The 12,696-nt window shown below is 40.1% G+C and overlaps 1 protein-coding gene across 1 annotated transcript in view; it reads left to right on the top strand.

Annotated features, from left to right (window-relative positions):
• The window catches only part of TAF15 (TAF15 RNA polymerase II, TATA box binding protein (TBP)-associated factor, 68kDa), a 31,152-nt gene extending 28,261 nt beyond the window's left edge, over nucleotides 1-2,891 (top strand). The window contains exons 13-16 of the mRNA XM_006891051.1: nucleotides 712-793; nucleotides 912-1,000; nucleotides 1,112-1,646; nucleotides 2,852-2,891. Coding sequence (XP_006891113.1) covers nucleotides 712-793; nucleotides 912-1,000; nucleotides 1,112-1,646; nucleotides 2,852-2,891 — 746 coding nt within the window. The remainder of the gene's footprint in view (nucleotides 1-711; nucleotides 794-911; nucleotides 1,001-1,111; nucleotides 1,647-2,851) is intronic.
• The last annotated feature ends 9,805 nt before the right edge of the window (nucleotides 2,892-12,696 follow it).

Raw genomic sequence — 12,696 nt, 5'->3', positions numbered from 1 at the left:
TCCCTTCTTATAGCTTAAACCTTGATCAGCTTATAAATTCCCTAATGTGGTTAGTGGAAGCAGGAGTGGCATCCACATCCTACACAACATGCCTCTGGAAACTATGAACTTTGAGAAACAATAGCTATAGAAGGCTTCAGGTCTTTTGTTCATAGGACTCTGAGTTGTGCTCGACTTGATGGCAGTCATCAACATCAACACAAGCTAGTTTATTATATTGGTTCAGATTTCCTCAAATTCGGGAGATAATGTCTGATTACTTAACTTTTTATCACTTATTCACAAACGTAATACCAAACAGCATTTTGGTGGGTTTTTGTTTTTATTTTTTTAAAAAAAAATTTTTTTTTAACTTTTATTGTATTATTTTTATGTGTACCGTCAAATCAGATCTGACTGGTACAGGAGAAGATAGCCTTCTCCTTCTCCAGCAGAGCATCTGGTAGATTTGAACCGCATACCTCTGGGATTGCAGTGCACCATCTTGCCACTAGGCTACCAGAGCTCCCTCATTTTGGTGGTTTGATGGTGTACTGTTTGCACTGTATTGTAGACCTCATGTGCTACTCTATTGTATTTCCTTTGTTTACTTAATAAAACCTTAAGTAATTGTAAAGTTCTGCCATGAAAGGTTTGTTTTAGGAACCTTTTTTCTCTTTCATTCAGTGTTTTGCCTGCTACTACCTTTTTTTTTCCTTTCCCCTTCCCCAGGCCGTGGAGGATACAGAGGTCGTGGAGGTTTTCAGGGCAGAGGTGGAGACCCCAAAAGTGGGGACTGGGTTTGTCCTAATCCGTAAGTTTCCCACCTATTTTGGTGGAAGTAGGTTGGGTTTAGAATTGGAGGTGTGCAAGCTGTGTTTTTTAATCTGTTTGAAACCTTCTAGGAACATTTTGCCTTCTTCCTTTCCTAGATCATGTGGAAATATGAACTTTGCTCGAAGAAATTCCTGCAATCAGTGCAATGAGCCCAGACCAGAGGACTCTCGTCCCTCAGGAGGAGGTAGGCTAACCTTTTTAACAGCAAGTATCTGCTTGATGATAGTTTTTAATTGCATTAAGGATAATTTACTTTATTCTGTTGGGCTAATTGATTTTTATTTCTACCCTGCAGATTTCCGGGGGAGAGGCTATGGTGGAGAGAGGGGCTACAGAGGTCGTGGGGGCAGAGGTGGAGACCGAGGCGGCTATGGTGGAGACAGAAGTGGCGGTGGCTACGGAGGAGACAGAAGTGGGGGTGGTGGCTACGGAGGAGACAGAAGTGGGGGTGGCTATGGTGGAGACAGAAGTGGGGGTGGTTACGGTGGGGACCGAGGAGGCGGCTATGGTGGAGACCGAGGAGGCGGCTATGGCGGAGACCGAGGAGGCGGCTATGGCGGAGACCGAGGTGGCGGCTATGGCGGAGACCGAGGTGGCGGTTATGGTGGAGACCGAGGCGGCTATGGTGGTGATCGAGGAGGCTATGGAGGAGACCGAAGTGGGGGGGGCTATGGAGGAGACCGTGGTGGTGGCTACAGTGGAGACCGAAGTGGAGGTTATGGAGGAGACAGAAGTGGTGGCTATGGAGGAGACCGAGGTGGGGGCTATGGAGGAGACCGAGGTGGCTATGGAGGAGACCGAGGTGGCTATGGAGGCAAAATGGGAGGAAGGTGAGTATTCCTTGGCAACTTCTTACCTCCCTTCTGATACTTTTTAGGATATGAGCTTGATTTGTCATTTTTATTGTTTGACTTTTTGAGATAGTTCCCCATAGGCAATTCTCTTAGGGTAGAGAATATTTGTTTGGTTCCTTGCTTAGCAGTTTTAAATATTTTCTAGTCACAAATAATGTAGTTATATAATAATAAGGTGTCTATATGTATATTAGTTTTATCAAAACTTAAGATAATTGAGATGGAATGATAATTTTTGAACTGTACTTAAATCAGGGTTTCTTAATCTGAATGAGAGGAAAGCACACCTTTATTAGATTGCATGTGCTCCCTACAGGTATCTGGCGATTCTCGTAATACATACCTTTTCCAGATAAAAATCAATGGTAGTACTAATAGGGATTGTGTAGTACACATGAACCAGTGATGTGAAACAGCTTCAATGATTAAATTAATATCCATGCCGGTGGCAGTATAGGGTATTGAGAACCTGTATAGTATGTGATTAAAAACATGACATCTAAAGTCAGACTTTTAGATTCATTCTTGGCTCCACAACTTCGTTGTGTTGTGACCTGAGGCAAGTTACATAACCTTTCAGAGCATTAGAGTTTTCTCATTCGTAAAATGAGACCAGTACTGTTTCCTTTAATAGAGTTATCTTAAATTGCTGAGACAGTTGCAGGCCCATAATTATGTATTGTAAAATTGTTAGCTATTTTTAATTCTGCCATCTATTGAGCTTTTCTTGTTATGATGTTAAAGTATCTTTGAATTCCGTTTGCCAACTCTATGAAGTAGATCTGCCTCCCATTTACAGACTTAGAGGTGATTAGTAATTTTTCCCCGGCCACGTAGTTAATAAGTGGCAGATCCACAATTTATAGATAAGAGTGCTTGCTCATTCCCTCATTGACTGCAGGAATTGCTGTGGTCTGTGACGTCATAAATACCTCAGTGGTTTGAAATCTTTAGATAAAAGATTTTGAGAGTTAGCAAAGCTGCTTCTGGGAACTTAATGGCTTTTAGAGTTGGTAAATTACATGTTTATTAAGCACCTGCTAGGAATATAAATAGTCATCTTCTCGTCCTTACAGAAATTCATTGTCTAGCCAGTGCCAATCATCAGTACCCTGAAGAAGTGTCTAATATCTCCTTGGTAGGAAATCAGAATTTAGTCTGGCTCTTTATTTTTCTCCTAGAAACGACTACAGAAACGATCAGCGCAACCGACCGTACTGACGACTGTTTTGAATGTCCCTTTGTCTCTGACATGATCCATAGTGAAATTGCCAGAGTTTTGCCTGCTGCTTTCCTCGTGGCCTCTTCTTGGGTAGTAAAATTAAGTGACATTTGGATTTTTATTTGGGTGGGAGGGCTGGGACAGTTCTCTTTTAGAAATGTCGATTGAAATTTTCCCCTTTAGTTTTAAATTTCCTTCCCAACCCTTGAAGCAGAGTGCATTGTAAAATATTGCCAAAATGGAAAGTGTTTTGTAATACTGCAATAAAGGCTGCTTGTTTTTGTGGATTTTTGTACATCAGTGTAATTGTTCTGTTACACTCAGGACTCAGATATAATAAGCTCTTAATCTTGAAGAATTCAGAAATCAGTCCAGTAACCTTTTGATGTAGTAAATGAAAATGCCTCTTATTATTATTTACCGAGCTCCAACTCTGTTTAGAATGGCTCTCAAGACCAAAATTTGACATCACCTTAGATTTTCTGAGTCAGAATCTCGAAGAGAGGTGGGGATGTAGGACTAGGAATTGATGGCAAGCTTATCAGCTGGTTATATAATTTGTTTAGTACTTGTTTACATTGAAAATAATTTATTTTTAGGGCACCACCCTAAATACTGGCAGTATAGAGGGCTAAGGGCTAGTTAGGAAGGAAAATGATTCCCCAAACTAGGATTACGGTACCAGTGTACATGGTATATTATTTAGTTGCATTAATAAAACCCCTTTGTCTTTATTATGTGTAAGACAGTAACTAGATTAGATCCTGGATATATATACTCATAAAAAAAATAATATAATTTGATAAATTCTGCACAAGGCACTCTGAGGGTTTTTTGGAAGAACCCCTAATCTAGTCTTAATCAGTGAGTTTTAAGGGAAGAATTAGAATTGACCATACAGTTCTCTCCTATTCTTAAAGGAAAAACAGGATTAAATTATTGAATCTTGAGGGAAGAATAGGAATTGACTAGAGTGAGGAAATGGTGTTACCAGAATTAAATTAATGACATGAACAAATTAGTTAAGAGAGAGTGGGCAGCAGGCTCTGGATATGAAATTCATTTATTGAAGGGAAAAATTCAAATATTAGGATGTAAAAGATAAACCTGGAGAACATACTTATGTGATTGGACTTCATTTTCCCACGTCTCCAAATACAGGAAACCGGTTGTCTGCCGGTTAGAACAGCTGTCTGTGTCCCAAAGTAGAACTGTGTTTCACAGGGTTTTAAATGGCTCTGATCATTGAGAAGTAGATTGATGAGTCTCCCTATAAATATGAGAGGGAGTCATTAAAAGATTTTATTTAAATGTATGGTATGGCTGCCTTGAGAGTAAATTGGAGAGGTTAGACTGTGACAGGATGGTAAGCTAAGTGAAAGATGGCTTTCCCTCAGGTGTTAATGTGGGAAAGGGATAACTAAATAGATTTGAGAAAAAAAGCTTTTTATGTTTTGGTAGGGTGTCCAAGAGGAGAAAAGGTTTTCTGTCCTGGATAGCTGGGTAGGTGGATGTTCATTGAAATACTAAGCACTAAGAAAGGAATGAGTTTTGGGATGGGGTGACAGAATCAGTTCTGCTTTGGACATGACTTTGGGGCACTTAGAAACTTCCAAGTAGAAATAATCTGGTAGGCATAATAGAAATAGCACGTACAGATCTGCAGCTTGGATGAAGTTGCATTTAGCATCATGCTTCTCTGATTTTCTGCCTGTTTTTGCCAGCTTCTGTTTTATCATTACTTTTTGGAAGTTTCCTATGATTTGTTCTAAGTCCTTGTTCATTTTCTGTTTACATTTACTTTCCCATTGAGCACTCTCACTCAGGTGTAGCCTTAAATTCGTTTAATACAATGATGGCTGCCTAGATTGGTCTTCAAACTTCTCCCTATAATTTTGAGTTCTATGTACCTGACCTTTCCACTTGGATGTAAAATGAGTGCTTAGAATTTAACATGTAATGTTGCTGGTCATTGAGTCTCACACAGCTCATAGCAACTCTATGAACAAAAGACCTGAAGCTTTTCTATAACTATCGTTTCTCCAAGTTCATAGTTTCCAGAGGCATGTGGTTTAGGAAGTGGATGCCACCCCTTCCAAACATGTTAATGAGTAGATTTTTTTTTTATTCCTTCCATTCTCAAATAGTTTTTTACTAACTTGAGTGAATGTTTATACCATCCACCCAGATTAGATTAGAAAAAGCCTTGAATTTATATGTGATTTATCACTTTGATTCATTCTGTATATAAAACTCAGAAACTTCATTGCTGTTGAGTTGGAACCATGTCACAGCTCACCACCTTCTAGCAGCTTGTCAGAAACTAAATCACACAGGAGAGTTTCCATCTTTCTCCTGTGGAGCAGCTGGCAGACTTGAACCACTAGAGAGGTGCCACCTTTAGATTAGCAGTGCAACTCCCTGCAGACTAGGCCACCAGAGCTCTCTTCTGTACGTAAAAGGGCCTTTCAGTTTTGCCTCCAAAACATAACCTGGAAATCCTGTTTCTAGTGTTGGTTATAGTATATATAAGTATAGCTTACTAACTAGTTCATTCCAGTAGGTGGATCAGCCGTTGGATTTCAAAGGCAATAAATTTTGTGAAATAACCCACTTTGCTCTGGAGCTGCTGGTAGATTCAAACAGCCAGAGAGGCCTAACCTTTGGATTAGCAGCACAGCACCTTGCTGACTATACCACCGGAGCTCCCGGAGCCACATGCCTGTCTAGCCATAGTGACTTACTATGTCATTATAAATTCTTTACCCTGACTTTCAAAACTCTACAGGATCTGATCTTTGGCACTTCTAACCTTACAGTACTTGCTTCAAACACATTGGCTATAGTACTGGACAATACCAGAATATACCTCTGTTACTGTACCTTTGCACATGTGCTACTTTGGCTCACTGTTCATTATAGTGTCAGAATAAATTCCTTCTCAAATCTTTCCATCTAAAACATCCCTCTTCCTAGTTAGTCTGACATGTTATAAAGTCATGTTATATTACACCTTTTTTTTTAAATTTTATACTGATTTATTTACAAAGTTTGAATGCATTGTTTTTCACAAAAGATCCCATTTTCTTCATACCACCCACCAATCACTTTGTGCAACCCTATGATTAACACCCTTCCCTCCCCACCCATCCTCATCTCCCTATTTCTACCCTCTCCCTCCTTTGATCCTCATGCTAATTTTACAGTAATGGTTTTATACAGTATTTGTCTTTGTGGGACTGAATTCACTCAGTATAATGCTCTCCAGTCCCTCCCAAGTTAGGTAGTAATTTACAAAATCATTGCTCCTGCATCCTGCATAGTCCATTGCCTGACTCTGCCACAATTTTCTCAATCCATTCATTTGTGATTGGACACATTACATTCTTAGAGGCAATCTTTTTGTAGTTTATTTACCTCCCCCTTTATTAAACTATAGGCTTTTAGATGTTTTAAAACTTTTTAAAAATGATAATGGAAGTCATGAGTGGGTATGCTTGGTATATTCTAGAGCAGTAGTTCTCCCATTTTAGATGTATATTGGAATCAGCAAGTTCTTGATTTCAGGAAGGGGGTAGTTAGAGGCTGGGATGAGATGAAGTATCCCTAGACAGGCATTTATGACTTTGGGAGGTTATTTTTTAAAACGAGTGAATTGAACATGTTTATGTTTTATTCCGAGATAAATGGGGGTAATGTTTGGATCCTTTGAAAGGCTGGCATTCAGAGTACTGGTGGAGGATTTACCTCTTACATTACAGTTGGAGGAAAGGATAGGTGCAGATACTAGGAGTGACAGTGGTAACAAAGGACTACCATTTATCTGGGATTACTATGTGCGAATGTTGTGTTCAAGAAGAGGTGGGTGGTGTGAATGATTTTGATTGCCATTGCGAAGTTTTCCATAGGATACAGTGATCAGGGATGCACAGAGAAGCAAATTGCTCACTTAGCAAACTAAGCAAGTTTCCCCCTTAAGTCTTAGAAGTGGTAGAGCTAGATTCTAACCTAGGCATTTGTCCTTAAAACGTTTATTCTTAACTACTACGTATAAGAAGTTTACAAGTGAAGTCGTACACAGTTGGGAGAGTTCATCTGATGTGCCCCCCCCCCCTTATAATTGAAAGTCTGAAGAAACTAAGAGGTTTGAGGGTGATTGTTGTATGCCGTTGAAGCGGAACCAACCCATTGCTGACTCTGCAGTGGATTTTTCTGAGACAATCTCATGATTGTCCATTCTGCAGAGCAGCAGATAGGTTTGAACTGCGTCTTTGGGGCTGCATGGTTCCTTACCACTAGGCCAGTAGGATTCTTAAGTGTCCCTATAAACAACTGTTTTGAACACTGTCCTATCCCAAAACATCCTCAGAATTTCTCACACACGCAGCCCATTGCTGCAAGTCACTGTGTCAGCCTACCCTTCTGAGAGTCGTCGTCTTTTTCTCTGCCCCTTCACCTTCCCAAGCATGATGTCTCTTTCCAAGAATAACTCTCCTAATAACTTGCCTAGAGAAGATGAGAATAGCAGAGAAGGTTAAAATAATCACTGTGGGGAAGGAGGAAAATGTGGTTTGAAATAACATTCCCACTCAACAATAAGGCTCATTTAAGGTAGAAAGCAAATATTTTTGGGCACCCATATATATGATTTTTCTCCTGTTTTGATCTTTAGTCTGATTATAGAAACAGAGATGATTCATAATAGGGGTTTTACTGACCAGAGATAATAGTGGAGATGTGAAAATAGTGAGGTTAATGTTGACAGGTCATGGAGTCTGTGCTGACTAGGGAGAAAAATGTAAAGAGGCTGAAGATTTTAGAGGAGAATTTAGTGTTAATGAAATTTTAAAGAACTGCCATTGAGTTAGTACCAATTTGTAGCTGATCTCAGTTGAGTCTTTGATGTTCTAAATTCCTTGGGAGGAGATTGCCTGTCTTTCTTCCAAGTAGCCACAGGTGGATTTGAACTCTCTTAGCAGTACATCTCTATCCATACTACACCACCAGAGCTTCCTCACAAAATTAGTAGTGGGGCTCATAAGAGCTGAACAATAAAAAGTTTGAGTCAGAAAATAAGAGGCATAAGTGTTTAAAAATGGAGTAATTCCTGGGAATGAGGAGTGTGTGGCCATAGAAGGTAGGTAGCCAAAGTGAATAAAGTGAAGGCCCTTGGGTTGAGATCAAGGACTGAAGGACTGAAATGTTGGATGATGATGATGGTCCAATGAGAGGCCATGCAGGTGAAGGTTAAACTAAAGTTCAAGCAGTGAATGAAAGGGAGTAAAACAAAGGATGGTATACTTGGAATATAGCTCCCCCCCTTTTTATTAATTTTAATGAAAATTTACAGAGACTGGATTTCCATTCATTGTTGCACTTTTGTACCTACACATCCCCCGACTCCTCCCCAGTTCACTCTTCTCTTTGAAAAGTAAAAGAAAAATTCATTGTTACACAATCCTTACCCCCCAGGTCCACTCCACTATACAGCCTTCGTTCTGTACTCCAGTCATGACAATAATACCTAATCACATACAGCTTTTAAACAGTTTTCTTCCTCGTCTGTTTCAGTGCAGTATACATTATTCCATCTTTCTCAGTCTCCCTCAACCCTGATGTCAGTCCTGTTTTATAACAGTGGCACTATGTAACTGAGATATTTCACTCAACATAATGTCTTCCAGGGTCACCCATTTTGAATAATACTGCATGAGTTGCTTGTTTTTCAATGCAGCGTAGTATTCCATTGTGTGAATATACCACAGATTCTCTGTCCATTCATTTGTTGATGGAAAGTTAGCTTGTTTCCAACTCTTTGCTATTGTGAACAAAGCTGCAGTAAACATGGCTGTGCATATATCTGCTTGGGTGGCAGTTATGGTCTCTTTGGGGTATTCCCAGTAGTGGAATTGGTGGGTCAAATGGTATTTCTATTTGCAACTTTTTGAGAAAGTACCATACTGCCTTCCATAGTGGTTGTACCATTTTATACTCCAACCAACAGTGAATAAGGGTTCCAGTTTCTCCACAACCTCGCCAGCATTTGTTGCTTGCTGTTTTGTTAAATTTTGCTATTCTTACTGGGGTTAGATGATATCTCATAGTTGTTTGATTTGCATTTCTCTTAGAACCAGGGATTTTGAACATTTCTTCCTATGTTTGCCACCTGTTTTCTGTGGTGAAGTGTCCATATCCTATTCCCATTTTTGAATTAGATTGTTTATCTTGTTGTGGAATATACCTTTTAAAAAATAAAATTTAATTTTATATTGATTGTATACAAAACTTGTATACATTTCCCTTCACACTTTCATTCACCTTCTGTTTCATACTATCATACCCATACATTGTGTTTTATAAAAATATGTACTGTGCCCATCATTACCTCATCTTTTCAGATCTCCATCAAATCTTTCCCATTTCCTTTACCCTCTCCCTCACCCCACCAAATTGTGCAACTGTTATTTCCCCTCTGCCCACCCTTACCTCTCTGCTCCCACATTTTCCCCCCTTGAATTCTTATACATGTTCTACTGTATCCTATTTTTATAGTAATGGTCTTATTTGTCCTTATGTGACTGAGTTCACTCAGTATAATGCTCTCCAGTCTCTCCCAAATTATGTAGTATTTTTCAAAAACATTGCTCTCGAGTGCTGCATAGGGAATACAACTTTTTTAAATGAGAGTCTGAGATAGTTGACATAGGAAAGGATATCTGAGGATAAGTAAAATGACAGAAGAGAGACCTCTTCATTGGAGTCTGATTTCAATTACAGCCAAGTGGTAAATAAGGATGTTCAAAGACCAGGTATATGGTATAAATTTTTTTGTTTGGGGGAGCTCTAGTGACCTAATGGTAAGGAGCTGTGCTGCCAACCCAACGTCATGCAGTTCAAATCCACCAGCTGCTCTGCTAGAGAAAGATGGGTCAGCAATCTCAAGGGACCTCTGGTGGCCTAGTGGTCAGAAGCTGCCCTGCAATCCCAAAGATAGGCAATCTCTTGTGCAATTTACTGCCTCTGAAATCCTCTTGCAGGTCAATTATAAGTCAGTTCAGACTCTGTGATACATAAAAATATCAAAAAGAATGTCCAGAGAGCTCACTATAGAGGTTTAAGGTAGAGAAGACTACCATTGTGGGTGGTGGTGAAGGATTAGTCCTACCTTCAATTCCTAGGACTGCTGTAACAAAATATACAGAGTGGCTTGTAGAACACAAGTTTGTTATTTCCCAGTTCTGGAGGCAAGAAGTCCAAATGAGGGTACTGGCATGTCTTCTGAGGGCTTTGAGAGATACCATTTCATGTGTGTGTATCTCTTAATTTTTCTTTCATTGCTGTTGAGTCAGAACCAACTCATAGCAGAGCCTCCAGCAGGCTTCCAGAGACTGGCAGTTGATGGGAGGTGACTGCCTACTTTTTTCCTTCAGAGTAGCTGCTTTTGGCAGCACAGCTCCCTACCTACCAGATCACCAGAGCTCACTTAGCTTCTATTAATGTATCATTGAGTCAGAACTGAGTCATAGCTGACCCTCCAGTGGGGTTTCAGACGCTATAAATCACATGGAAGGAAATTGGCCATTTTTCCCCCCACAAAGCAGCTGGTTTGGTAATGAAACTGTACTACTAGGCCACCAGAGCTTTCTCTAGCTTATGTGGGCTCTTAGGATTTGCTGGCATTTCGTGGTTTGCAGCTATGGTGCCTCTTATCATCACATGGCTATAATTCATTCTGTTCTCTGATACTTACATGCATTGAGACCAGTCGTATTTCCAAATAGTCGTGTTCACAGGTAAAAGGGGTTAAGACTTCAGTATATCTTTCTGAGGAATTAGTTTTAATTCATAGTAAGGCCCAATAATAGATCCTGATTGTTGAGAGGAGTGGACATCTCAGGAATCTGAGAAGTTGGCTGGATCTTGGATTAAATTTACTTCTAATACTGCAGTTTGGTTGCTGTAAGGCTGAACACTGTGACACTGATGTGTCAAATGCGTTAATGGTTGGCTACCCAATGCGGACAGAGTGGGGTGGAACTCCCCAATTAAAACAAGCTTGGAAGGAGGAGTGGCATCCGCTTCCATAATAGTTTGCCTCCAGAAACCCTATGAACCTGGAGAGAGGATGAAAGGCACCCAAGCGTCGAGGACTCTCCTTCATAGGGTCACTATGAGTTGCCTGTGACTCGACGCACTTAACAATAATAACAACATAGGTACCTTTGGTATTAGAAAAACTCATACATGGATCATACATGGATAGGTGGTGCTTTATGAAGACCATTATGCCCAGTGCTGTCTTAAGTATTCTAGTGAGGATTGGTAAAATTAAACTGGTGTACTATTGGGCAGACACTGCTATTTGGTTGCATGATAAGATATTTTCTAAACACATCAGTCCATGACCAAGGAGACACAGTGGGAAATCTGCACACAGGATTTTGTAGGAGTGGAGAGCTTGAGTTTTGTAAAATTCTTACTGAGATCTAAGGAAATTTGAGTTCTGTTTCTCGTGGGCCCAGAACTGTAGAGAAAGGAAAAACATATTCTCTTTGGTTTATTGTGCCACACACTTAGAGGATTATTCCCCAGGCAACACTGCTTGTTGAATACAAATAGTGAATACAGTTTCCCCTGATAGCTCTTTCTGAGGCAGAACATGAATCTGGAAGTAGTGGGACAGGTTGGGAGATAAATCTGAATGATGTGCACCATGTTTAATTGAGAATTCCCATTCTACCAGCCAGGGTTATTAATGATATGTTGAACCTGAAGTGAAAGGGAGAGAATGCTTTATTACTTTTTTCTGTGCCTGATGGGAAGAACTTAACCTCCCAATAGACTACCACAATGGAATTGGGATTGAGTTCGTCTTTTGACCTTTGGTGGCCACAGGCTGATGTGACAAGGCTGAGGATGGCAATGGGGGGGAAAAGGCTTATTGCATTTGGTTAGAGGGCTTATTGTATAATGCTAGGCAGTCAGACTGTACATTTAATCTTTATAGGAACTCTCTGGGGTAGAAGGCAGCATTCCCTTTGTTAATGCAAAAGATGAGGGAAGCAATTTGAAAAATTAAGTAACTTGTCTAAAGTCAAAGATCACGAAAGTAATACACTAGGATTAGATTTAAATTTTGTCACCTCCCAGAGCTTGGGCTTCTCCTTCATAGAGGATGGGATTGGTGTGACAGATCATAATGACCCTGGAAAATGGAGGTTTCAATAGAAAGTAGAGATGGAGGCAGTTTAAGAGAGTACTTAGAGTCCTTCAGAGGGAATGACTGTTAGGCAGGTAGAAGGTAGGCCTATGTAGAGGATGTTCAGCCCTTACTAAATAGAATAATTTTTAATTACTACTTATTTCAGTTAATTACTAATTTATAATAGTTTATAAAGTATTGGGTACCTGGTAAGTAAGGAAAGGGGGTTGAGGAGAAAAATTAGAGGAAGTAGATCCAAGAGCCAAGCTTTTCTCCTAGTTTTCCCTCAGTTGCCTCATCTAGATAGAGGCTCAACTCTACCTTGCTATCAAATTCAGAGCCTAGACAGTGATTTGATTTAGGGAGGCAGGCTGGCCATCCAAAGAAGCTGAGGCTGAATCCTCCCTCCTTTTCCCTAATGAAAGGCCCAAGTCATTGAGCAGTAGGAATTACCTGATCAGTAGGGAGGAGACCATGGTTGCATTTTATAGTGTGACAAATGAGGGACAAAGCAGTGGCAGTGATGCAGAGAAGTATGGTGAGCAGAGTGACATTTATTCATGGAATAAAAGTGTAAGTTGTTTTCTCAGAAACAGTGGGAG

This window comes from Elephantulus edwardii, unplaced genomic scaffold (genome assembly GCF_000299155.1).
Source record: "Elephantulus edwardii isolate Elephantulus edwardi_28Jun2011 unplaced genomic scaffold, EleEdw1.0 scaffold00094, whole genome shotgun sequence".
In the NCBI taxonomy this organism is placed as follows: Eukaryota; Metazoa; Chordata; class Mammalia; order Macroscelidea; family Macroscelididae; genus Elephantulus; species Elephantulus edwardii.
The sequence above is the reverse complement of the archived record's forward strand: the minus strand, read 5'-3'. Positions and strand labels throughout refer to the sequence as shown.